Raw genomic sequence first — 25,899 nt, 5'->3', positions numbered from 1 at the left:
ATCAATTCCAAGCAGTTTCAAGATCCGGGCAGGCAGACTCCATTAGGCTTCAGGGCATGGAATTAGTTCTCTGTGGCTCCACACTTTGCCCTCTGAATCATCTTTTTTCATGAAAGGTAACACATGTTTGCAGCTGAGTTGTTTTATCAGCCTGTTTCCTGTCTCTAGAATTTGGGGGGTTTAACAGCCTTCTTTCATTTTGTACTCTGTCCGTTTCAGGCCTGTTGACAGTGTTCCGGTTGGTATAAAATTCTCAAGAACCTTGTGAATATGCTTCCTATGTCACAGGGATTCATTTGATTAGTCAACTGCTAGATAACATTTTCTACCAAAAATGGCAAAACTTTAAAAAAAAATTATAATACCAGTATTGGAGAGGGAATGGAGAAACAGACCCCCCCCACACCTTGTAGCCATAGAGTGAAGGACTTAAGTTGGTATAGACTTTTGGGGGTCAGTTTGGAATATGCATTTTAAAAACGTTTAACATGCTTATTTCCAGCTCTTCCATTTATGGAAAATTATCTTAAGGAAGTAATCAAAGAAGCGGGCAAAGCTTTTTCCTGAAAAAAACCTACGGTGTTTGCAGATAATGGCTTATATGGGAGCCATTAAAAAGTTTTGTTTAGGGACTTACCTGGTCCAGGTCCAGGTCCAGTGGCTAAGACTCTGCACTCCGAATGCAGGGAGCCTGGGTTCAATCCCTAGTCAGAGAACTAGATCCCACATGCCGCAACTAAGAGTTCACATGTCGCAACTAAAGGTCCCACATGCCACAACTAAAGATTCCGCATGCTGCAACTAAAAGATCCCACATGCTGCAACTAAAAAGATGCCCCAACTAACAGTTCTGCATGCTGCAACTAAAGGATCCCACATGCTGCAACTTTTGCTGCAACTAAAGATCCCACGTGCCGCAACTAAGACCCGACACAGCCAAATAAATAAATAAATGAATAAATTTTTTTTTAAAGTTTTGTTTAACAAAAATAAAAATCTTGTTGAAAAGCATTTAATCTCAGGGGAAATGTTCATGATACATTAAGTGTATGCATATATAGTTTACAGTATATTGTATGAAATACATATTCCATATCTCCTCAATTCTATGATTCCATTCATTGTGACATAACCATGTAATAACTGTCAGAGGAAAAAATTCCAGATGTGTTAGGATGGAGAGAAAGTACATATGAGATTATCTCTAGGATTACATGATTTACAAGTGACCTGTTTTCTTCTTTATATGTTTGTATCATCCAGAATGACTCTAGTGAGCATATATTATTAAGGTGATTATTTTTATTCTGTAGATGCTTTATTTATGTATTTATTTAAATTAATGGCAGTTGGTTGTAATTCAAAAAGACAATTTTGAGTAGAGGCTATTGGGAATGTGGATGTCATACTGTTTGTCCTGAATCCTGCCTTTGAGTATCTAGAAAAGAAGTAAATGTATTAGTATGTGTTGTTTGAATCTTGCATCTGTTCCAGCGTCCCTTTCATGAGAACATTTTTCTCTTTTTTACCTAAGAAGCTGAAAAGAGTGAAGATTCCTCTGGAGCTGCAGGCCTCTCAGGCTTACATCGCACATACAGCCAGGACTGCAGCTTTAAGAACAGTATGTACCATGTTGGAGATTACGTCTATGTGGAGCCTGCAGAGGCCAATCTACAACCACATATAGTCTGTATTGAGAGACTGTGGGAAGATTCTGCTGGTAAGTTCGTTTTAAATTGGAGGGCAGATTGGTGAGATGTGACTATTGTACTCCTCCTTGGTTCTCAGGGAAGGAAATTGTAACTCAGACATTTTATGTCTTCCAACAATAGTTCTACACTGTCAGTAAATGCAATTAAGTACCCACTATATGAGAAACATAGGCTCAAGCACTGTTGGGCAGTGGCACAGCTGAGTCGAAAGAAATACAACTTTTTGAAGTCTAGTTGAGATTCAGTCATTCAACTGATATTTATTAAAAACATACCGTGAGCCAAACTCTGTAGGATGGCAGAGATTGAGAAGAACAAAAGGCCTGTGTTTTGCCCCTGGCAAAACCACTCTGGTAAAAATCACAAATAAAGAAGAAATTGTTATAGACAGACATGTGCCTTAGCTTAGAATTTGATGCCAAAAAGGCTTCCTAGAACAATTGCCTTTAACTTGAGACATAGAGAATGAATAGGAGTTAATGAAACCAAAAGCAAGCAGAAGTGTGATCCAGGCAATCCAATTGTTTCAGCTGTTCATCATGTAAAATACCTTTGTATTCCTTCACCCAAGAGCTAAATATGTCCTTTAGTATATCTTACATCCTTATAAAAGCACACAGCTTTAGGTGTGTCCTGACCCAGCAGAGTAGAGTAGGTCTCATCACCTTCCTTATTCTATTTATTATACATCTTTTAATAGGAGGGGGAAAGTAGTATTTTTTAGGCCTCATTACATTTCATTATTTTAAAGTATTGTTTCTTCTAAGATAATTGTATTAAGGAACCGTGGCCTAAAAGCACATTGCTAGGTTTAGGCCATGGCAGAATGGATGTAGTATTTGCTCATTTTACAAAGAATATGTTATTTTTGTTAATGGTAATTCTCTCTCTTTCTCTCTCTCTTTGTTTTTGAGGTGAAAAATGGTTGTATGGCTGTTGGTTTTATCGGCCAAATGAAACATTCCATTTGGCTACACGAAAATTTCTAGAAAAAGAAGTTTTTAAGAGTGACTATTACAATAAAGTTCCTGTTAGTAAAATTCTAGGAAAATGTGTGGTCATGTTTGTTAAGGTAAGAAACTCATTAGTCCCAAAACAATAAATTATTCCATGGGAATAAAATTTACAAACACAAAAAATTGATCTTTACAAAACTGATAGCTCTGTTTTAAACTGTTGAATTTTTTTTTAAGCTGTGTCTCTAGCTTCTGTAAAGATTTGGGGAGAAATTAACCTGAACATGATGGTGAAAGACCATTTGCTGCCTACACTATATAGCTATATGCAGTTAGCTTAAATTTTTTTATACCGGCAGATAAATTTTTAAGGGTGACATTTTCTGAAGGATCATTATAAATTGTTAGTGTGGTTTTAGGTAATAAGGTGCACTTTTTGTTTGTGTAGTATAGGCACATGCCCACAGCTTTAAGGAACATTATAGCTGTATGAAATACTAATACACTGTCAAAGGAGCAGTTGGTAAGCTAAATAAGCTAAACAGTATGTGGTAAGGCCATTCAGTATAAGGAAATACTCCTGGATCTCTAGCCATTTACCATTTGTTGTTCACTGTCAAAAAGTCTTAATACTTTAGCTTTTATTTCTTTGCTTGTTTGGTGATTTTATTTGTTTTTTGGTTGATTGGTTTTCAGAAAATTCACCTAATTGATTTTATTCTTATATCCACCAGGAATACTTTAAATTATGCCCAGAAAACTTTCGAGATGAGGATGTTTTTGTCTGTGAATCACGGTATTCTGCCAAAACCAAATCTTTTAAGAAAATTAAACTATGGACCATGCCTATCAGCTCAGTTAGATTTGTCCCTCGAGATGTGCCCTTGCCTGTGGTCCGAGTGGCCTCTGTATTTGCAAATGCAGATAAAGGGGATGATGAGAAGAACACAGACAACTCAGAGGACAGTCGAACTGAAGACAGTTTTAACTTGGAAAAGGTATGTAGATAATAGCCACATAGAAAAGAATTTTACATTTCAGAATACCTAGTCTCAAAAATAAATGAACAAAGTACTCAAATTCAGAATTAGAAAAAGAGCAACAATATAAAACCTTAGCCTAGGGACTTCCCTGGTGGCGCAATGGTTAAGAGTCCGCCTGCCATTGCAGGGGACATGGGTTCGATCCCTGGTCCGGGAAGATCCCACATGCCGCGGAGCAGCTAAGCCTGTGCGCCACAACTACTGAGCCCGTGTGCCACAGCTACTGAAGCCTGCGTGCCTAGAGCCTCTGCTCCACAACGAAGAGTAGCCCCTGCTCACCGCAACTAAAACCCGTATGCGGGGCTTCCCTGGTGGCGCAGTGGTTGAGAATCTGCCTGTCAATGCAGGCGACACGGGTTCGAGCCCTGGTCTGGGAAGATCCCACATGCCGCGGAGCAACTAGGCCCGTGAGCCACAATTACTGAGCCTGCGCGTCTGGAGCCTGTGCTCCGCAGCAAGAGAGGCCGCGATAGCGAGAGGCCCGCGCACCGCGATGAAGAGTGGCCCCCGCTTGCCACAACTAGAGAAAGCCCTCGCACAGAAACGAAGACCCAACACAGCCATAAATAAATAAATAAATAAAAAAAAAATTAAAAAAAAAAAAAAAAAACCCGTATGCGGCAACAAAGACCCAATACAGCCAAAAAAAAAAAAAATTAAATTAAAAAAAAAAACAGCCTAATAGAAGGAATTATAAAGGAAAGAAAGAAATTAATACTTAAAAAAAACAGAGCAGCAGGGCTTCCCTGGTGGCGCAGTGGTTAAGAATCTGCCTGCCAATGCAGGGGTCACGGGTTTGAGCCCTGGTCCGGGAAGATCTCACATGCTGCAGAGCAACTAAGCCCGTATACCACAACTACTGAGCCTGTGCTCTAGATCCCGCGAGCCACAACTACTGAGCCCGTGTGCTACAACTACTGAGGCCCGCGCACCTAGAGCCTGTGCTCCGCAACAAGAGAAGCCACAGTAATGAGGAGCCTGTGCACGGCAATGAAGAGTAGCCCCCACTGGCTGCAACTAGAGAAAGCCCACGTGCAGCAACGAAGACCCAACACAGCCATAAATAAATAAATAAATGAATGAATGAATAAATAAACAGAGCAGCAGAATTAAAAAGGAGACTTCGACAAGTTCAATGAGATAAACTACCAACTATCCTAATAAAGGAAAAAGAAGGGAATTAAGCTCAACATACAAAATATAGAGGAAATTTAAAGACTTGTACATTTCTGTTAATAGATCTGAAAACTTGAATGAGGGAATTCCCTGGCAGTCCAGTGGTTAGGACTCCACACTTTCACTGCCAAGGGCCTGGGTTAGATCCCTGGTCAGGGAACTAAGATCCCACAGGTTGCATGGTGTGGCCAAAAAATAAATAAATAAAACAAAACCAAAAAAAATAATTTAAAAAACCTGAATGAAGTGAATAATTTTCTAGGGTAATACAAATTAGTAAAGTGGAATCAAGTAGGGATAACACATGTAAGTGGACAACAACGTGAAGAAATTTTGTTAATGTCAAAGAGCTCACTTCAAAGAGTACTCAGGTCAGATAATTCCATAGGTAAATTCTTTTAACCCTTTAAATTATTGAAGGACTTCCCTGGCGGTCCAGTGGTTAAGACACCGCGCTTCTACTGCAGGGGGCAGGGGTTTGATCCCTGATTGGGGAACTAAGATCCCGCATGCCGTGTGGCGTGGCCAAAAGAAAAAAAAATTATTGCAGAGCATGGAGAGCAAAGAAAACTTCCCAGTTTGTTTTACCAAGCCGGAATAATCTTGATTCCAAAGTCTGACAAAGTAAAAACAGAAAACTGCAGTTCAGTCTCACTTTATGAATACTGATACAAAAAATACTTGGGAAAAATGTATTGTTACAAGTGAAATCAAGTTAGTTGTTTGAGAACAACATGACCAAGTAGGGGGGAGTTCATTCTAGGAATGCAAGGATTGTTCAAAATTAGGAAAATTCAGTAATACACGTCATTATAATTAGTAGATAAAAGGAGAAATTATCTGATAAGGTATAGTACCCATCTTGATTGAAGTCTTCAGATGCATATTTCCTCAAAGTGATTTTTAAAAATTGTCTTCGTATCTCAAGCCTAGAGTAAAAGAAATTCCTTTTAATGTTATACATGTGACAGAGGTGCTTTCTGTACCATTATCTATATTTTTCTGAGAGTAGCCAATGTAGTTAGACAAACAAAAGTAGTAAAAATATTGACAGTAAGAGCCAAAATTATTTTTTTGCGGATAATGGGGAGAAATTAACTGAAAAGTTTTTGAAAACAGTTCAACAAGTATAAATTTCAAAATCTATATACATGTCATTAGCTTTCTTATATAAACAGAACAATAATTCATAAGACTTTTGAAAGTAAAATGAAAATGTTGAATACACTTTAACAACTGTTAGAAAAATCATATGGAAGAAAATATCCAATTCATATGAACAAAAAACATACATTAAGAAATTATCTTAAAAGGAATATATGGAACCTAGGGGAAGAAAAATAGTCTACTGCAGGACATTAAAGACTTGAATAAGTCGTTTTGGAACTTTACAAAATTATTCTAGCATTCTTTTTTTTTTTTTTTTTTAATTCTAGCATTCTTAGGAAAGAATAAATACATGACAGGCACCAGAAAAAGAAAAACTGAAAGAGTAGTCAAGAGTGCTTTACCCTGCCAAATAGTATTACATTTTACAAAAATACATTAAAAAAATATTAAGATATTAGCTCAGGGTTGGTCAGTGGAGGGAATAGGCTCTTCACAATTAAATCCAGAATATAAAGATACTCATTCATTCATTTTAGTTTTTATATATGTATGTGTGTGTATATATATATATATATATATATATATATATTTTTTTTTTTTTTAAGTAATTTATTTTTTGGCTGTGTCGGGTCTTTGTTGCTGCACGCAGGCTTTCTCTCTAGTTGTGGCAAGCGGGGGCTACCCTTTGTTGTGGTGCGCAGGCTTCTCGTTGCAGTGGCTTCTCTTGTTAAAGAGCACAGGCTCTAGGCATGTGGGCTTCAGTAGTTGGCACACGGGCTCAGTAGTTGTGGCTTGCAGGCTCTAGAGCAGGCTCAGTAGTTGTGGTGCACGGGTTTAGTTGCTCTCCGGCATGTGGGATCTTCCTGGACCAGGGATTGAACCCGTGTCCCCTGCATTGGCAGGCAGGTTCTTAACCACTGTGCCACCAGGGAAGTCCCTAGTTTTATATATTTTAACTTTAATTTTGAAATGATTTTAGACTTAACAAATGTGCCAGGTGCTTAACAAAGATAGTACAAAGACATTCCTTATATTCTTCATTCAGCTTCTGCTAATGTTAACACCTTGTAAAGCATGGTACAAGGATCTAAACCAGAAAATTAACTTTAATACTATTTACTAATCTAGAGACTTGATTCATACTTTCCCTTTTGTCCCACAATCGCCTTTTTTTTCTTCTAGTTTTATTGAGATATAATTGACATATAGCACTGTATAAGTTTAAGGTGTACAGCATAATGATTTGACTTACCTGCATCATGAAATGATGACCACAGTAAGTTTGGTGAACATCCATCATCTCAATATAGATACAACATTAAAGAAATAGAAAAAAAAATTTTTTTTCCTTGTGATGAGTACTGTTAGAATTTACTCTCTCTCTTAACATCTTTCCTATATAGCGTACAGCAGTGTTAATTATATTTATCATGTTGTACATTACATACTTAATACATATTTATCTTATAACTAGAAGTTTGTACTTTTTGACCACCTTCATCCAATCCCCCTTTCCCCCTATCCCCTGCCTCTGGTAACCACAAATCTGATCTCTTTTTCTGAGTTTGTGTTTTTGAAGTATAATTGACCTACAATACTGTTAGTTCCTGGTATACAACTTAATGATTCAATATTTCTATACATTTCAAAATGATCACCATGGTGAGTCTAGTCATCATTTGTCACCATACAGAGATACTATGTAATTATTCCCCACACTGTACATTTCATACCTGTGATTCATTTATTTTATAACTGAGAGTTTGTATAAAGGTAGTATTTCAAATCAGCAAGAGAGGATGGAATCAAATGATATTGGAAAAACTGGTAGCCATTTGAAAAAAGAAGAAAAAAAAACCACCTGAACTCTACCTCATTTCATATTCCAAAATAAGTAAGATATAAACATTAAAAAAGAAACATAAGTTGCTAACGTAAGTACATTTACTACTATTTACCTGTAATCTTTTATTCATTTATAAGCTTGGAATGGATCCTTTTATATACATGATATAAAACCCAGTAGCCATAAAAGAAAAAAAATAGATCATTTTCTTGATACAATTGACAATATCAATTAGTTTAATGAAACAGTCTAAGGACTGCTGTTTCTAATGTACAAAGCTGTTTGAAGTCTAGGGAAAAAATAATACTGGAAAAATGGGCAAAGGACCAAGTAGATCATTTATAGAAGATCATTCAAAAATGTAAGAAAATGTATTAATCTAATAGCTTTTAAAATGCCCAGCAAATTGGCAAGAAGTCTGAAGCCTGATAATACATGCAGCCTGGTGTCAGTGTGGGGTAACACACTCTCATCTCCCATCAGTGGCATTCCCTTTGGCCCTGCTGTTTGATGGCAGGGAATGTGTTCCAACATAGTACTCAACTAGGTATGCCAAAGGGTGACATCAGTGTTGTTTGTAAAAGCAAAACCCTAGGCCAAACCCAAATGCCTGTGAATGGGAATTAAATTGTTATACATCCATTCATATAATGCAAACTGCAGCCAGCAAAAGGAATTAACAGGTTGCAGAATGGGATGTGGTTCCATCATTACTCAGAAAAATCAAAATGTATGTTTACATATATGTATGTGTAAAAAACATGGAAAACTATAAACTAAACTGGATGATTATCTCTAGGGTTAGATCACAGAAGACTTGTTTTTTGTTTTTTGGTTTTTTTTCACACACACACACTGTATTTTATTTTTACAAGAGATAAATAGACTGACACCAAGCATTGTACATGGATGACCACAACAAAAGCAACAATGATTGCAATTACCAAACATGAAACACACTCATACTATGTCATAATATTGACATTCAGTCCAGTAATCCTCCACTGTAACAGCTCCTTTACTTTGCAGTGAAAATTGATTTGTATATTCTTTGCCTCTGAGTCCTTTATTCACACACACACACACTGTATTTTATTTTTACAAGACATAAATAGACTGACACCAAGCATTGTACATGGATGACCACAACAAAAGCAACAATGATTGCAATTACCAAACATGAAACACACTCATACTATGTCATAATATTGACATTCAGTCCAGTAATCCTCCACTGTAACAGCTCCTTTACTTTGCAGTGAAAATTGATTTGTATATTCTTTGCCTCTGAGTCCTTGTGGGATTTTTTTTTTTTTTAATTCAGACAGAAAGTCACAAAAATTATACTCATCCACATCAGTTCACTCAGTCCCATGTAATTAAATTTTTTTTTTTCCTCTTGATCTTTTGTTAGCACTTTTATGAGTTCATCAGTTTTTCATTAGAGTTCTGAAAATGCTTATTCATTCAGTTCAGCAGTACAGTCAGTTACCAGAAACCTGTACTTGTCAGAGTCTTTTCCATGAATTTCTTGAAGATGAAACCCTTTTATAGGAACATATTTGCAAAAGCATCAGAGTACACACAGAACTGTCTGTAAATGACAAAAGACTTAAAAATGACCACAGTTAAAAATTTGATGAAAGTTCATAATAATGCAGTTGACAAGAAAATTAGTTATTTCTGAGATATACATTTTAAGGTAATAACTAGGATTATGACTTATAACATTATACCAGAACATATAAGATTTTTAGAAATTTCATGTAATGTCTGAAACATTTATATTAACATATTTCCATACAAATAACCCAATGAAAGTTTAGTATTAGTTGTTTTGTTTGTTTGTTTGTTTATACTGCAGGTTCTTATTAGGCATCAATTTTATACACATCAGTGTATACATGTCAATCCCAATCGCCCAATTCAGCACAACACCATACCCACCCCATCGCAGTTTTCCCCCCTTGGTGTCCATATGTCCGTTCTCTACATCTGTGTCTCAACCTCTGCCCTGCAAACTGGCTCATCTGTACCATTTTTCTAGGTTCCACATACATGCGTTAATATACGATATTTGTTTTTCTCTTTCTGACTTACTTCACTCTGTATGACAGTCTCTAGATCCATCCACGTCTCAACAAATGACTCAATTTCATTCCTTTTTATGGCTGAGTAATATTCCATTGTATATATGTACCACATCTTCTTTATCCATTCGTCTGTTGATGGGCATTTAGGTTGCTTCCATGACCTGGCTATTGTAAATAGTGCTGCAATGAACATTCGGGTGCATGTGTCTTTTTGAATTACGGTTTTCTCTGGGTATATGCCCAGTAGTGGGATTGCTGGGTCATATGGTAATTCTATTTTTAGTTTTTTAAGGAACCTCCATATTGTTCTCCATAGTGGCTGTATCAATTTACATTCCCACCAACAGTGCAAGAGGGTTCTCTTTTCTCCACACCCTCTCCAGCATTTGTTGTTTGTAGATTTTCTGATGATGCCCATTCTAACTGGTGTGAGGTGATACCTCATTGTAGTTTTGATTTGCATTTCTCTAATGATTAGTGATGTTGAGCATCTTTTCATGTGCTTCGTGGCCGTCTGTATGTCTTCTTTGGAGAAATGTCTATTTAGGTCTTCTGCCCATTTTTGGATTGGGGTGTTTGTTTCTTTAATATTGAGCTGAATGAGCTGTTTATATATTTTGGAGATTAATCCTTTGTCCGTTGATTCGTTTGCAAATATTTTCTCCCATTCTGAGGGTTGTCTTTTCGTCTTGTTTATGGTTTCCTTTGCTGTGCAAAAGCTTTGAAGTTTCATTAGGTCCCATTTGTTTATTTTTGTTTTTATTTCCATTACTCTAGGAGGTGGATCAAAAAAGATCTTGCTGTGATTTATGTCAAAGAGTGTTCTTCCTATGTTTTCCTCTAAGAGTTTTATAGTGTCCAGTCTTACATTTAGGTCTCGAATCCATTTTGAGTTTATTTTTGTGTATGGTGTTAGGGAGTATTCTAATTTCATTCTTTTACATGTAGCTGTCCAGTTTTCCCAGCACCACTTATTGAAGCGACTGTCTTTTCTCCATTGTATATCTTTGCCTCCTTTGTCATAGATTAGTTGACCATAGGTGCGTGGGTTTACCTCTGGGCTTTCTATCTTGTTCCATTGATCTATGTTTCTGTTTTTGTGCCAGTACCATATTGTCTTGATTACTGTAGCTTTGTAGTATAGTCTGAAGTCAGGGAGTCTGATTCCTCCAGCTCCGTTTTTTTCCCTCAAGACTGCTTTGGCTATTCGGGGTCTTTTGTGTCTCCATACAAATTTTAAGATGATTTGTTCTAGTTCTGTAAAAAATGCCATTGGTAATTTGATAGGGATTGCATTGAATCTGTAGATTGCTTTGGGTAGTATAGTCATTTTCACAATGTTGATTCTTCCAATCCAAGAACATGGTATATCTCTCCATCTGTTGGTATCATCTTTAATTTCTTTCAACAGTGTCTTATAGTTTTCTGCATACAGGTCTTTTGTCTCCCTAGGTAGGTTTATTCCTAGGTATTTTATTCTTTTTGTTGCAATGGTAAATGGGAGTGTTTCCATAATTTCTCTTTCAGATTTTTCATCATTAGTGTATAGGAATGCAAGAGATTTCTGTGCATTAATTTTGTATCCTGCAACTTTACCATATTCATTAATTAGCTCTAGCAGTTTTCTGGTGGCAGTTTTAGGATTCTCTATGTATAATATCATGTCATCCGCAAACAGTGACAGTTTTACTTCTTCTTTTCCAATTTGTATTCCTTTTATTTCTTTTTCTTCTCTAATTGCTGACAATCAATTTTAAATTTTACATACTCTAATGTTTGAATTATTTCCAACAAATACACTTTTTATATAAAGAAGAAAAATAAAGTTTTTAAATTGTTAATGTAAAAACTGGAAAAAATGAATTTTTAGTGTCCTAGAAAAAATATCCATTTTAGTGTCCTCACAGTGTTTGTAAGAGAAAAGGAGCTTGGGAAAAAACATGATATTTTTTACATTTTACCAGTATGTCTGGGAATCATAGAGACATTAATTTTAAAAGAAGAAATGTCAGTGGAAGTCAATGTGGGAATTAACTTAAATTTGTTATTATTATTGTCATTAGAATTCGTAAGTCCCCAGTGTTCTCTCTATGTATGAGTTACTTTTTTAGTCTCATATATTTATTTTAATATTGCATGGCCAAATCATGTCATGCTAAGAACTTTTTAGATGAATAACTAGAACAGAACCCATTCCTGAAATAAAATGTATTCTTAATCTCAGGGCTTTCTTTTTCATAGCTTCCATTCCTTCAGGTGCCCCCCACCCAACATATATGTGGGACCTCTCTCATTCTTAAGGATTTTCCAGGAAGTCCATTTCAGTACCACATTAGAAATCATAAAGATCAAAACATTAAATTATTTTGGACAGTCTAAAGGAGATTTTTTTTTCCTTAAGGTTGAAGTTTCAGATATTCTCAGGGAGATGCAGTAGAAAATTTGGGGGGTGTTCTGCAGTTTCCTCAGCTTTTATGTGTTTTAGAGCTTTTGTATTTAAAACACCTAGTGCTGTGCTCAGTATCTGCTAGGTTCTCAGTAAATTATGTTTCTTATTTTCATTAGTCAGAATTATCTTTTATTTTTCTTCTGAGTCAGGCATTATTCTGTGTATGTAGCATGAATTGTGTCATTTAAGCTTCCTAACAGCCCCATCTGATGGGCACAATATCTTCATTTTACAGATGATGAACCTAAGGCATAAGAGGTCAAGTAATTTACCCATGTCACAGCAGCCAGTAGGTGACAGACCCTGTAATTTATTCAAAAACAGAGTATGTGTGTTTATGTCACAGAGGCTATGCTGTTCCTTTCCATGTTGGAATAAATCCAAATGATAAAATTTTTAAATCAGTCAGTTGTTAATATGAAGAAATGTGGTGAAGAGGAAGCTTGTGTAGAATTTGCTCCTTATCTTTTTAACAGTTGCATGAGGCTGTTTTCTGTATGCTGATAAGTCTTCTCCATTGCTTTTTTTTGTTAAAGTCTATGAGAATGGGGGAAGAAAGGAGAGGGGAATAAAACAGTCTTGGAGTAACATTATTTTATGAAAATTAACTAGAAATTTAAAATAGATACAATATTTGATAAGACTCAGTTTGATTTCAGTAACCTATTCCTTTGGTTTCCTATCTTTATCAGAGCTTCTGTTTATGGTTATTTTTTCTTTTAAGTTAAAATGAAGGAAATCTGCCTTCCCTTCTTACCTTCTCTGCCAACTCCTTTATTGTCAGCGGCCTGTCTTCAACCAGTTTCCTTTACCACAGGAGAAAGAAGACGTCCCTGTGGAAATGTCTAACGGTGAACCAGGTTGCCACTACTTTGAGCAGCTCCGGTATAATGACATGTGGCTGAAGGTTGGCGACTGTGTCTTCATCAAGTCCCATGGCCTGGTGCGCCCTCGTGTGGGCAGGTGAGCATTTTTGAGGTAGAGAGGACAAGGTTTGGTTTGAGAGATTCGGAGCCAGTAGAAATTCATCACTGTTTAGGATGAAGGCTAAAGTCCCTCCCTTGGCAGCTTTTCCAACTTCCTCTCACACCACAGTCTCCCTGCTTACGCCTCTAGCCACACTTCCTTCTTTAAATTGCTTCCATGAATCCTTTTTTTTTTTTTTTTGCTTTTTCTTCTCCTGCCGTTTACTGAACTCTCAACCCAGAAATCTCCCTGCCAGCTTCATATGGTGAACTCCTTTAGCTTAAATTTGAAATGGCTTTTCCTTAAGGAAGCCTTTCCTGTCTCCTCCAGACTAGGTTAGGTCTCCCTATTACACATTTTCAGAGCACCGTGTATTTCCTTCTTCTCAGAGCACATATCATTTATATTATCAGGCTTCCATATCAGACTGCAAATGCCCTGAGAGTTAGAGACCCTCTCTCTTTTTGAGCAAAAAAGCAGTATATATACCTTTATATCCCCTGCTCCAAGCATAGTGAGTGAGGCTCAGATATTTGATGAACAAGTAAATGGGTGGAAGTATGGTTGGATGACATAGAATAGCTTTAAAGGAGTCAGGGCGCAGGGCTGGGCAGTAGAGGATAGTAGTTAAGGAAAGTAGTTGGTTCCAAGAGATCTTGGTTTAAGTCCCAGCCCTGCTAGTTTAATGTCCATAGGCAAATGACTTAACTCTCTGAGCTTGTTTTCTCATTGTATTTGTTCATCATTCAGTAATTGTTTATTACACACCTACTATTTGCCAGGCTCTGTAGATACATTAGTGAATAAAACAAACAAGTATCATTAGTCCTGCGGATCTTTTTTCTAGTGGGAAGACAAACTATAAACATCATGAATAAGTAAAGTGTATAGTGCATTACATTATGATATGTGCTGTGGAAAAAAATAGAGCTGGGCATGGGGAATCAGGAGTGCCATGGTCAAAGTTAGGGTGTTCAAAACTTTAAATAGGATGGTATGTAAAGCCTCACTGAGAGCTGACAGTTGAGCCAACACTTGAAGAAACCAAGGAAGTGAGTAATGTGAATATCCAGGGAGAAAGTTTTCCAGGGACAGAGAACAGCCTGTGTAAAGACCGGAAGAGAGGCATTCCTGGCCTGTTCAAATCATCAGAGTCTGTTACAGGCGGAGTGAGCTGTACATGAGTTAGATAGGAGATATGAGAGCCAAGGGATATAGTGCAAATCTTGTGGGACTCAGAAACCATTGTAGGGACTTGGGCCTTTACTGAATTAAATGAAATATCATGGATTATTTTCAGCACAAAAGTGACTTTTTTGGGGGGCGACACTGCGAGGCATGCGGGATCTTAGTTCCCCGACCAGGGATCGAACCTGCGCCCCCTGCAGTGGAAGCACAGAGTCTTAACCACTGGACCACCAGGGAAGTCCCCAGAAGTGACATCTGACTTAGGGCTTAGCAGGATTGCTCTGTCTACTGATTGTAAAGAGTCAAAGGTAGAACAGCGAGATCTGCTAGGAGGCTCTTGCAATAATCCAGGCAAGAATGATGGTGGTTCAGGCCAGTAGTCAGATCCAATTCTGTAAATTAGTCAGATCCTGTTTTGAAAGATTGAGTTAAGAGAATGTAGTGTCCAAGAGAGAGGAGTCAAGGGTGACCCCTGCATTTTGGCCTGAGGAACTGAAAGGGTGGAGTTACCATTAACTGCAATGAGGATGCTGCTTCATGTCTGGAACCATGAGGCTATTGGGACAATAATAATAGCAACTTTATGGTGTGGTTGTGAGGAATGGTACAGTATCTGCACTGAACAGTCAGATGTTAATTTTTATTTTTTTCTAGGGAGCTGGTCTGTGACTTTCATCAGATTCTCATGGGGTAAAGGGGTATTAGATCTTGACCTTCAGAAAGGTCATGAACCATGGCCTTAAAGGAATATGTGCCACTGATGTGATCTGACCCCAAATATTGATGATCTGTGTGTTTATTCAGCTCACAAATCCAATGATAGATGCTTAGCATCTCAGGAAGAAAACCTGAGAGTCAGCTTAAACTATTAAGTTGTATGCCTTAGTATTATGTTAAAAAAAAATTTTCCCCCTGAGATGAGTAGCCAAATGTTCACTTCTCTTTTTTCCAAGTATCTTTTCACATGCTTAAAGGGGAAAAAAATCAAGGAAATTGTCTTATTATCAAAACAGCCAATGAAACTCCTCTAAATAGTGCATATCATTAAGTTTTTGGTTAACAGAATTTTTGTTAGACTAAGCCTTTAGGAATGAAACCTGTAAGAACTCTATTTTAATGGAATTTCTCCATTTTTTTCTCCCAAGAATTGAAAAGGTATGGGTCCGAGATGGAGCTGCATATTTTTACGGCCCCATCTTCATTCACCCAGAAGAGACGGAACACGAGCCCACAAAAATGTTCTACAAGAAAGAAGTGTTTCTGAGTAATCTGGAAGAAACCTGCCCCATGACATGTATTCTAGGTAGGTATTCATGCTTTTAATTGTAGGTATTCATGCTTTTAATTTAATCTTATTCATTCCACAGTTGGTTGAATAGTTCTTCTGTCCTGGGTACTCTTCTAGGTGCTAGGTATACAGCAATAAAAAAACCAAAATCTCAGCTGTCTCAGAGACTTACAGTGGGGCAGAGGCTGGGGAGTCAGTAAATAAATTAAAATTAAATATATAGAACATCAGGTAGTAATTAGGGCTATGAATGAGAATAAAGCAGAGGAAGAGGATAGAGAGTAATGTTGAGGGGAGGTCCTATTTCAGGTAATGTGGTCAGCAAAAGCCCCTCTAATAGGTGACATGAGAGTAGAGCCCTGAAGGAAGTGAGGAAGAAAACCATTCAACGCTGAGATTTTACTCCTTTTAGGCACAGCAGACACCAAATGCAAAGACCTTGAGGCAGAGTATCTGGGCATGTTTGAGTCACAATAAGAAAGCCGGGTGGCTGGAGCAGCCAGGGGGTGTGGTAGGGAATGAGCCCTCTAGGTGGCTGGGCACTCAGTCATGGTAGGTCTTACAGGCAGTGCAGGGATTGATCTAGAACAGATGAGAGGTCCTGTGAGGAGTCTGAGCAGAGAGACCATGTGAGCCGACGTACATGCATTAGAGGAATCACTGTGGCTGCAGTTTGGAGGATGTGTTGTAAGAATAAGGTAGGAAGCAGGGAGAGCAATTAAAAAACGTTTACAGTCTCTGTTGGATTAACCCTAGTAGTGTTATTGTTCCCATTCCAAAAATGTGAAGGACTCTTGTTTTGGTTTCTGTTGTGTCATCCTACTGAGTGTTCACAGTGGCATTCTGCTTCTCAGATCTAGTTATATGCACCATATACTGTTATTGTTTTCAGCTGTTGTATTTATTCTGGCCCTGAATTAACTCCTTAGCTTACTTACACCAACTACTGTTTACATCTTTTGGAGTGGTTTTCCAAAAGGTTACTAGTCACAGCTTTATATTGATTACATATGGTTATAAAGTTGAAGGAGCCACCATGCTTACGACCAAAAGGAAATTTGCAGATTAAAAAGTATTTTACACTTAGACTTTGGTCACTTTACTGTTTACCTACATTGTTTTTGGTACTTTGAATTTTTTCAGAATTGGATATGGTAAAAATGTCTGAATGGCCAATAATTCAGTACATTTTCCTCTTCCCCTCTGGGGAGAGGCAACAAAATCTAGTGAAGTTATTAAATCCTTCTTGAGTTTCTGCAGCAGAGAAAGTCTTCCTTTTAACTTGTGCCCTAGAGCTTTACTCCCTAGTGTAAACCTAGTCGGGAGACTCAAAGAGAACATAACAAAGGTGAGACTGAAGTCTTCTTTGGTTAGGACAACTGTATCATTGATTCTTTTTTAGTTATTTTCTTCGTGGTTACCCTGGGGATTACATCTTAAATTTATGACAATCTGGTTTCATATGCTATACAAAAAAACTCTGTTTGGGCTTCCCTGGTGGCGCAGTGGTTGAGAGTCTGCCTGCCAGTGCAGGGGACACGGGTTCGAGCCCTGGTCTGGGAGGATCCCACATGCCGCGGAGCAGCTGGGCCCGTGAGCCACAAGTACTGAGCCTGCGCCTTTGGAGCCTGTGCTCCGCAGCAGGGGGGGGCCGCGGCAGTGAGAGGCCCGCGCACCGTGATGAAGAGTGGCCCCCGCTCGCCGCAACTGGAGAGGGCCCACGCACAGAAACAGAGACCCAACACAGCCAAAAATAATAAATAAATAAATAAATAAAGTGTAAAAATTAAAAAAAAAACAAAAACAAAACTCTGTTCCCCTATAGCTCCATCCCTCCCCCTTTGTATTATTGTAAGAAATTACCTCTTTATACTTTGTGTGCCCATTATCATAGATTTTTAAATTATTGCTTTGTGTATTTGTCTTTAAAATCATATAGGTGAAAAAGAAGAGGATTTACAAACCAAAAATATAATATTGCCTTTTATATTTACCTATGTAGTTACCTTTACTAGTGGTTTTTATTTCTTTGTATGACTTCAAGTTATTGTCTAATGTCCTTTCATTTCAGCCTAAAGAACTCCCTTTAGCATTTCTTGTAGGACAGGTCTGCTAGCAACAATCTCCCTCATCTTTTGTTTATCTGGAAATGTCTTGATTCCTCCATTTTTTTTTTTTTTTTTTTTTTTTTTAAAGAAATTCACATTCTTTTATTTATTTATTTATGACTGTGTTGAGTCTTCGTTTCTGTGCAAGGGCTTTCTCTAGTTGCGGCAAGTGGGGACCACTCTTCATCGCGGTGCGTGCGCCTCTCACCATCGCGGCCTCTCTTGTTGCGGAGCACAGGCTCCAGACACGCAGGCTCAGTAATTGTGGCTCATGGGCCCAGTTGCTCCATGGCATGTGGGATCTTCCCAGACCAGGGCTCGAACCCGTGTCCCCTGCATTGGCAGGCAGATTCTCAACCACTGCGCCACCAGGGAAGCCCCGATTCTTCCATTTTTGAAGGCTACTTTTGCTGGATATAGAATTCTCCATTGGCAGTTTTTTCTTTCATGTCTTTCATCAAATTTGGGAAGTTTTTGGCCACTGTTTCTTCACATATTTTTTCTGCCCCTTTCTCTTTCTCTTCTCCTTCCAGGACTCCTATTATGCCTATGTTGGTTACGCTTAATGGTGTGCCACGGGTCTCTAAGATATTGTTCATTTTTCTGTATTCTTTTTTCTTTCTTTTCCTCAGACTTTTCATTTTAATCGACCTGTCTTCAAGTTCGTTGATTCTTCTGTGTGTTCAGATCATCTGTTGAACCCTTCTAATGAATTTTTCTTTTTTTTCCATATTTATTTATTTATTTGTCTGTGATGGGTCTTAGTTGCAGCATGCGGGATCTTCAGTTGAGGCCTGCGGGATCCTTAGTTGCAGTATGCAGGATCTTTAGTTGTGGCATGCAAACTCTTAGTTGTGGCATGTGAACTCCTAGTTGCAGCAGGTGGGATCCAGTTTCCTGACTAGAGATCGAGCCCAGGCCCCCTGCATTGGGAGCGCAGAGTCGTAGCCACTGGACCACTGGGGAAGTTCCTCTAATGAATTTTTCAATTCAGTTATTATACTTTTCAGCTTAAGAATATCTATTTAGTGTTTACATTTTCTGTCTATTGATATTCTCTATTTGGTGAGACATCATTCTGGTTTCTTTTAGTTCTTTGTCCATGGTTTCCTTTAGCTCTTTGGGTGTATTGAAGACAGTTGATTTAAATTCTTTGTCTAGTAAGTTCAGTGTCTGAGCTTCCTCAGGGACAGTTTCTGTTCATTTTTTTCTAATCCCAGGTAAGCCACACTTACATGTCTCATGCATGCCTCATAATTTTTTTGTTGAAAACTGGATGTTGAAACTATATTTTGAATATTATGATGTGATAACTCTAGAAATCAGATTCTCCCCCCTCCTCAAGTTTTGTTGTTATTGCTTACTGTGGGTTGTCGTTGCTTGTTTTTTAGTGACTTTTCTAAGCTAATTTAAAGACTGTGTTCTTTGTGCTGTCACTGAAGTCTCTGTTCTGCTAGCTTTGTGGTCAGCTAGTGATTTAACAGGATTTTCTTAAATGCTTGGATCCAAAAAACCCAAAAAATTCCCAGTCTTTGCAATTGCATACTGCATCTTTGTTGGAGCACACCTTTAACACTCAACGCAGAAGTTTACAACTCTGCCTTTGCCTTTACTACCTGCTTGTGCAGGGCTTGATAGTCAGCTAAAGGTGAGAGCTTAGGGCCTTCTCAGGTCTTTGCTGAGCATGCACCCTGCCCATGGCATGTGCATGGCTTTCTAGATTTTCAGGACTATGTGGAAGCTTTTCAAAACTCTTATTCCCCAAAGAATAAGAGTTAGGGGGGTGGGGGGAATGGATGAGGTAGATTAAAATGCCACAACGCTCTCCTGCTGGCTTTCAGTCACTTTTTTCCTTAAGTAAGCATTCATTTGGTTGCTGTAAACTTTTAGCTGTTTTCCAGGATTCCAATAATGTTGATTCTCACAGTTTTTGCTAGCTTTTCTTAGTGTTTCTGTGAAGGAACACTTGGATTCCCCAACTGCCATTTTCACTGACATCACTTGAAGTAATTCCTTTTTACAGTTGCCTGTTAGAATGTGTTGCATTCTGTAGTTTATAAACTAGTTTTTTTTTTAATCTAGGATTTCATTTATTTCAAACCATAACCCTGTGTAAAAGATGCTGATATTCTCAGAAAGGTCATGTTACTGTCCAAGAAATGGACCAGAACTGAAACTTAGGTCTTCTCGTTTATACTTCTGTACTGGTGTTTGGATTGTTGGTTGGTTTACAGCCAACTGGGACACTGTTGAGAGTGAAAGGGGGTGCCAGTAATATTAGGCAGGACAACAGGCATACAGTGAGATGTTCATCTTGAGATAAACCCCTAAAGAAAATGCATCTAGTGGTCACAAAATGGGTTTTCAGCCCAGCTTGTGGATTTCAATATCCACCCTCCCCATGGGAGAAAAGTGTTTCTTTGTTACATTTTATATTGACTTAAATGCAAGGAGGCAGATCTTTTTTTAAATTAATTTGTTTTTGTAGACAGTAGTAATTTAAAGTGTTTAAACTTAAGCTTTAGAGGATTTATAATTTCATTGTGTTAAATACACACACTGTTGAATGTAAATCTCATTTTTGTCTCTCTGACACAAAAGTTTTAAGGATAATTAGGTGTAATTTTTTCATCTTCTACAATATAGACCTAGTAGGCCTATTTCACTTAGGAAATAGTCCTGTTTTTCTAACTATTATATATATGTTCTTTGTTCAGTTTCTGTTAAGAGTTGTCCTCACTAACTTGAATGGTAATCAAATGGCCACCAAGAAGTTGCTTTTGGGAATGAACATGGCCTTACCTGGCAGAGAGTACCTTTACCCTTAGGCCACTTGAGTGATAAAATTTCCAGGAACCTCAGCTCCTCAAACATGCCAGTTCCTAATTTATTGCAAGTTCTATTTTCTTCATAGTAGATTTTTTTTAATGATTCTTTAATTGAAAAACTATTCTTAGTAAGGCAAGAAAAATAAAAAGTTTTTAAGGATTAGAAAGGAAAAATAAAATGATCAGTTTTTGCAAAGGTACAAAGAAAATCCAAGAAATGTTCAGATAAATTGTTAGATTTAGTGAAAATATCAACATCATCTGTATTTCTACTTACCATCACTGAGCAGTTAGAAAACTAAAATTTTTAAATATGCAATTTACATTAAATACCTAGGAATAAATCTTTTAAAAGATATATAAGACTTACACATACACATGCTAAAAAAAAACTGTCAGGAAATTATCAAGAGAAATTAAAGAAGACCTAAATAAATGAAGTGATCCGTTATGTTTATAGCTGAAGGACTCAGTATTATAAAGATGTCAGTTCTTCCCAAATTGATGTATAGATTCATTGCAGTTCCAGTCGAAATCCAGCAGGTTTTTATAAATTTTTTATCCATTAATAAATGAAGCTTCCTAAACTCTTGTCTTTTCCCTATCTTTTGAGGGCCTGGTGGGAACCCCAAGTCAGGACAGGGACAACACATCCATTCCAAGGCCACCATCATTTTTACTCTTTAGCTGTGGGCAGAGTTTTTACCTTTTCCAAATCTCTATTTTTCCTCTATGAAGTATGGAAAATACTAACTGTCCCTCTCTGAATTGAAAAGCCTTTGGATTATGTAAGTAAAGTGCTGTGTAAACCCAAGGCAGTGATAATAATTATAGCTATTTTAAGCTTGTAATATGGGGACTTCCCTGGTGCTTCAGCGGTTAAGACTCCACGCTTCTACTACAGGGGACACTGGTTTGATCCCTGGTCAGGGAACTAAGATCCTGCAAGCCACACAGTGCGGCCAAAAAAAAAGTTATAAAGTGTTTCTAACGTGTTTTTACATGTTTTGCTTGTAAATGTTTAGTAAGTTGTTAGCTATGAACACTCCTGTTAAGGTCAAGAGCAAAATAGGAATGTCCTTGTCACTCATGTTTAACATTGTTCTGAAGGTACTAGCCAGTGCAGATAGAAGTAAGAAACAGACATTTCAAATAAGGAAATTAAGGAGATGAAGATTCAAGAGAATCAACCAAGAAGCCATGGCACATAATAAGAGAAGTAAGATGGTTGAATATAAAATTAATAACAAACTAATTGCCTTACAAGATTAAATAATAGGACTTCCCTGGTGGTGCAGTGGTTAGGAATCTGCATCCGCCTGCCAATGCACGGGACACGGGTTCAAGCCCTGGTCCGGGAAGATCCCACATGCCGCGGAGCAGCTAAGCCCGTGCGCCACAACTACTGAGCCAGTGCTCTAGAGCCGATGAGCCACAGCTACTGAGCCCATGTGCCACAACTACTGAAACCCACGCGCCTAGAGCCTGTGCTCTTTAACAATAGAAGCCACTGCAATGAGAAGCCCGTGCACCTCAACAAAGAGTAGCCCCCGCTTGCTGCAACTAGAGAAAGCCCGCACGCAGCAACAAAGACCCAAGGCAGCCAAAATATTAATTAATTAATTAATTTTGTAAAATGCACTTTAAAAAAGAAGATTAAATAATAATAAAAAAAATAGAATTACCTTAGGATAAATTTAACAAGGTATTGCCGCAGTTGTATAAAGAAAGTTTTTTAGTGCTACTTTTAATGCATTTAAAAGGGAATGCTTGGACTTCCCTGGTAGCACAGTGGTTAAGAATCCGCCTGCCAGTGCAGGGGACACGGGTTCAAGCCCTGGTCTGGGAAGATCCCACATGCTGCAGAGCAACTAAACCCATGCACCACAAATACTGAGCCTGCGTTCTAGAGCCCGTGAGCCACAACTACTGAAGCCTGTGCACCTAGATCCCGTGCTCCACAAAAAAGAGAAGCCACCGCAATGAGAAGCCTGCGCACTGCAGTGAAGAGTAGCCCCTGCTCGCCGCAACTAGAGGAAGCCCGTGTGCAGCAACAAAGACCCAACACACCCGATCAATCAATCAATCAATCATTCAATGGAATGCTTGAACAAATTGCAAAGCATACCATGTGCTTGAATAAGAATTTTCTACATCATAGAGATGTTCATTCTCCCTAAATTAATCTTTAATGTGATCCCAATAGACATACCTATGGGAATTTTCTGTGAGAAAGTTGGGACTAAATAAACTGATTTTTTAACATCATGTCACAAAAGAAACAAAAATCAGGAAAATTCTGAAAAGCATGGTGAAGGGGAGAGTGTCTATCCTTACAGATACTAAAACATCCTAACACTATAATAATTTAAATTATTTATATGATATATGAATAAACATTATTTGAACAGGATAGAAACTTTAGCAGTAGACTCAAATATAATTTAATTTGTGATAAAAGTGGCATCCCAGGTAAGTGGGAAAAGGTGGATTTTTCTCTAAGTAGTATTTGGAAATTAGGTAGCCATTTGGAAAAAGTAAAATTGTATCCATCTCTTGTGTCAACTTCAAAATAAATTCCCAGATAAATCACAGGCGTAAATGAACCTAAAATGAAGTAGCAAAGATACCAAAAGAAGTGATGGGAAAGAAATTTTTATAACCTTTGACATAAAACCCAGAACTCATATAAGAAAGATGGATAAATTCAACTATATAAAAGTTTAAAATGTTTGGCAGAAGTAAAGACAGATGACAACTTTGGGAAGATATTTACAATGTATATCATAGAAAAAGATCAAATTTCCCTCCTATATGAAGAGCTCCTATAAACAATTAGTAAAAAAGATCAACATCCAATAGGAAAATGGGCAAAGATTAAGAGGGAGCAGAGAGAAGTTTATCAGTGGTTCTTAAAAGAAAATATGAACTTCAGCCAGTAGAGAAATGCAAATTAAAATTACCCAGATGCTGCTTTTTTTTAAATTACCTATCAAATTGTCAAAAATTCATATGTTTACTAGTTGATAAGAATACAGGGAAGTGGCATTTGCCCACTTTGTGGTGGGTTTATGAATTAGCATAACCTCTATGGAAGGTAATTTGATAATACCTATAAAAATTAAAGTGTACATACCCTTTGACCCAGGTTTTGTACTTCTAGAAATTTATTCCTCAAATGTATTCATCCATGTGCAAATTGATATGTGTCTTTTTTGGAAGGGGGGGCCGGGTTGGGTCTTCGTTGCTGCGTGCGGTCTTTCTCGAGTTGCATCAGGTGGGGGCTACTCTTTGTTGTGGTGCGCGGGCTTCTCATTGCGGTGACTTCTCTTGTTGCGGAGCACAGGCTCTAGGCGCTTGGGCTTCAGTAGTTGTGGCTCGTGGGCTCTAGAGCACAGGCTCAGTAGTTGTGGTGCACAGGTTTAGTTGCTCTGCGGCATGTGGGATCTTCCTGGACCAGGGCTCGAACCCGTGTCCCCTGCATTGGCAGGCGGATTCCTAACCACTGCACCACCAGGGAAGTCCGATATATGTCTTAAATTATTTATGTCAACATTGTTTTGCTTCAGTAGGAGAGCAAAAATTTGGAAACAACCTAAATATCCATCAGTAGGGAACTAGTTGAATAAATATATTAATACCAGCAGTGATCCTCAGATTTATTATTTTGGAGCAAAATTTAGGTGTAAAACAATATAAGTGATATGCTACCATTTGTAAGTTTGTATGTGTGGTAAAATATAAATGTTGCACATAAAGTGCAACATTTTAACCATTTTTAACTGGACAATTCAGTGACATTAAATCCATTGACAGTATTGTACAACCATCACTGGAACACATCTAGAACTTTTCATCACCCCAAATAGAAACTCTGTACCCATTAAGCAATAACTACCCATTTCCACCTCTCCCAGCCCCTGGTAAGCACTGTTTTACTTTCTTTCTCTATGAATTTTGCCTATTCTGGGTACCTTATATAAGTGGAATCATGCAAAATTTGTCCTTTTGTGTCTGACTTATATTACTTAGCATAAATAAAAAATTCTCAAGGTTCATCCATAGTGTAGCATGTATCAGAATTTTATTCCTTTTTAAGACTGAATAGTATTTTATTGTATGTATATATAACATTTTGTTTATTCATTCATCTGTTGATGGACATTTGGGTGGTTTCTACCTTTTGGCCAATTGTTTATAATGCTGCTGTGAACATTGGTGTATGAGTATCTGTTTGAGTCCCTGCTTTCAGTTCTTTTGGATATTTACCTAGAAGTAGAATTGCTGGATCAACTCTGTTTAACTTTTTGAGAAACTGCCAAACCGTTTTCCACAGCAGCTGCACCATTTTACATTACCACCAGTGATATACAAGGGTTCCAATTTCTCCACGTCTTTACCAACACTTGTTACTTTCTGGAGGTTTTGTTTGTTTGTTTGGCTTTTTTCCCTTTATAATAGCCATCCTAATGAATGTGAAGTGGTATTTCATTTCAGTTTTGATTTGTATTTCCCTAATGAGTAATGATGTGAGCATCTTTTCATGCGCTTATTGGCTATCTGTGTATCTTCTTTGGGGAAATGTCTGTTCAGATCCTTTGCCTATTTTTTGAGTTGTCTTGTTATTGCTGAGTTGTAGGAGTTCTTTATATATTCTGGATATTAGACTCTTACCAGAGATATAATTTGCAAATATATTCTGCTGTTCTATGTGTTGTCTTTTCACTTTGTGTCCTTTGAAAAACAGAAGTTTTTAATTTTGGTGAAGTCCAGTTTATCTTTATTTTCTTTGGTTGCTTGTGATTTTGATGTCACATTTATGAAACCATCGCCTAATAGAGGGTCACAAAGATTTACACCTATGTTTTTCTTCTAAGAGTTTTATAGTTGTAGCTCTTACATTAAGGTCTTTGATCCATTTTGAATTAATTTGTGTATATGGTATATGGTAGGCTTCCAGCTCCATTCTTTTGCATGTGGAAATCCAGTTGTTCCAGCACTACTTGTTAAAAAGACTATTCTTTCCCCATTGAATTGTCTTGGCACCCTTGTCAAAAATCAGTTACCGGTAAAAACTCAGTTGTATGGGTTTATTTTTAGACTTTTAATTCTATTCCATTGACCTACATATCTATT

At 37.7% G+C, this 25,899-nt stretch overlaps 1 protein-coding gene across 13 annotated transcripts in view; it reads left to right on the top strand.

The window, feature by feature from the left end:
- The window catches only part of PBRM1 (polybromo 1), a 109,707-nt gene that overhangs the window by 66,748 nt on the left and 17,060 nt on the right, over window positions 1–25,899 (top strand). For all 13 annotated transcript variants that reach the window (XM_036869810.1, XM_036869809.1, XM_036869808.1 and 10 more), the window contains 5 exons: window positions 1,535–1,720; window positions 2,627–2,784; window positions 3,403–3,666; window positions 13,203–13,348; window positions 15,685–15,842. In XM_036869810.1, the coding sequence (XP_036725705.1) occupies window positions 1,535–1,720; window positions 2,627–2,784; window positions 3,403–3,666; window positions 13,203–13,348; window positions 15,685–15,842 (912 nt within the window). The remainder of the gene's footprint in view (window positions 1–1,534; window positions 1,721–2,626; window positions 2,785–3,402; window positions 3,667–13,202; window positions 13,349–15,684; window positions 15,843–25,899) is intronic.

The sequence above is a fragment of the Balaenoptera musculus genome, chromosome 11, assembly GCF_009873245.2.
Source record: "Balaenoptera musculus isolate JJ_BM4_2016_0621 chromosome 11, mBalMus1.pri.v3, whole genome shotgun sequence".
NCBI classification, from domain to species: domain Eukaryota; kingdom Metazoa; phylum Chordata; class Mammalia; order Artiodactyla; family Balaenopteridae; genus Balaenoptera; species Balaenoptera musculus.
This window is presented reverse-complemented; position numbering and strand designations above follow the sequence as displayed.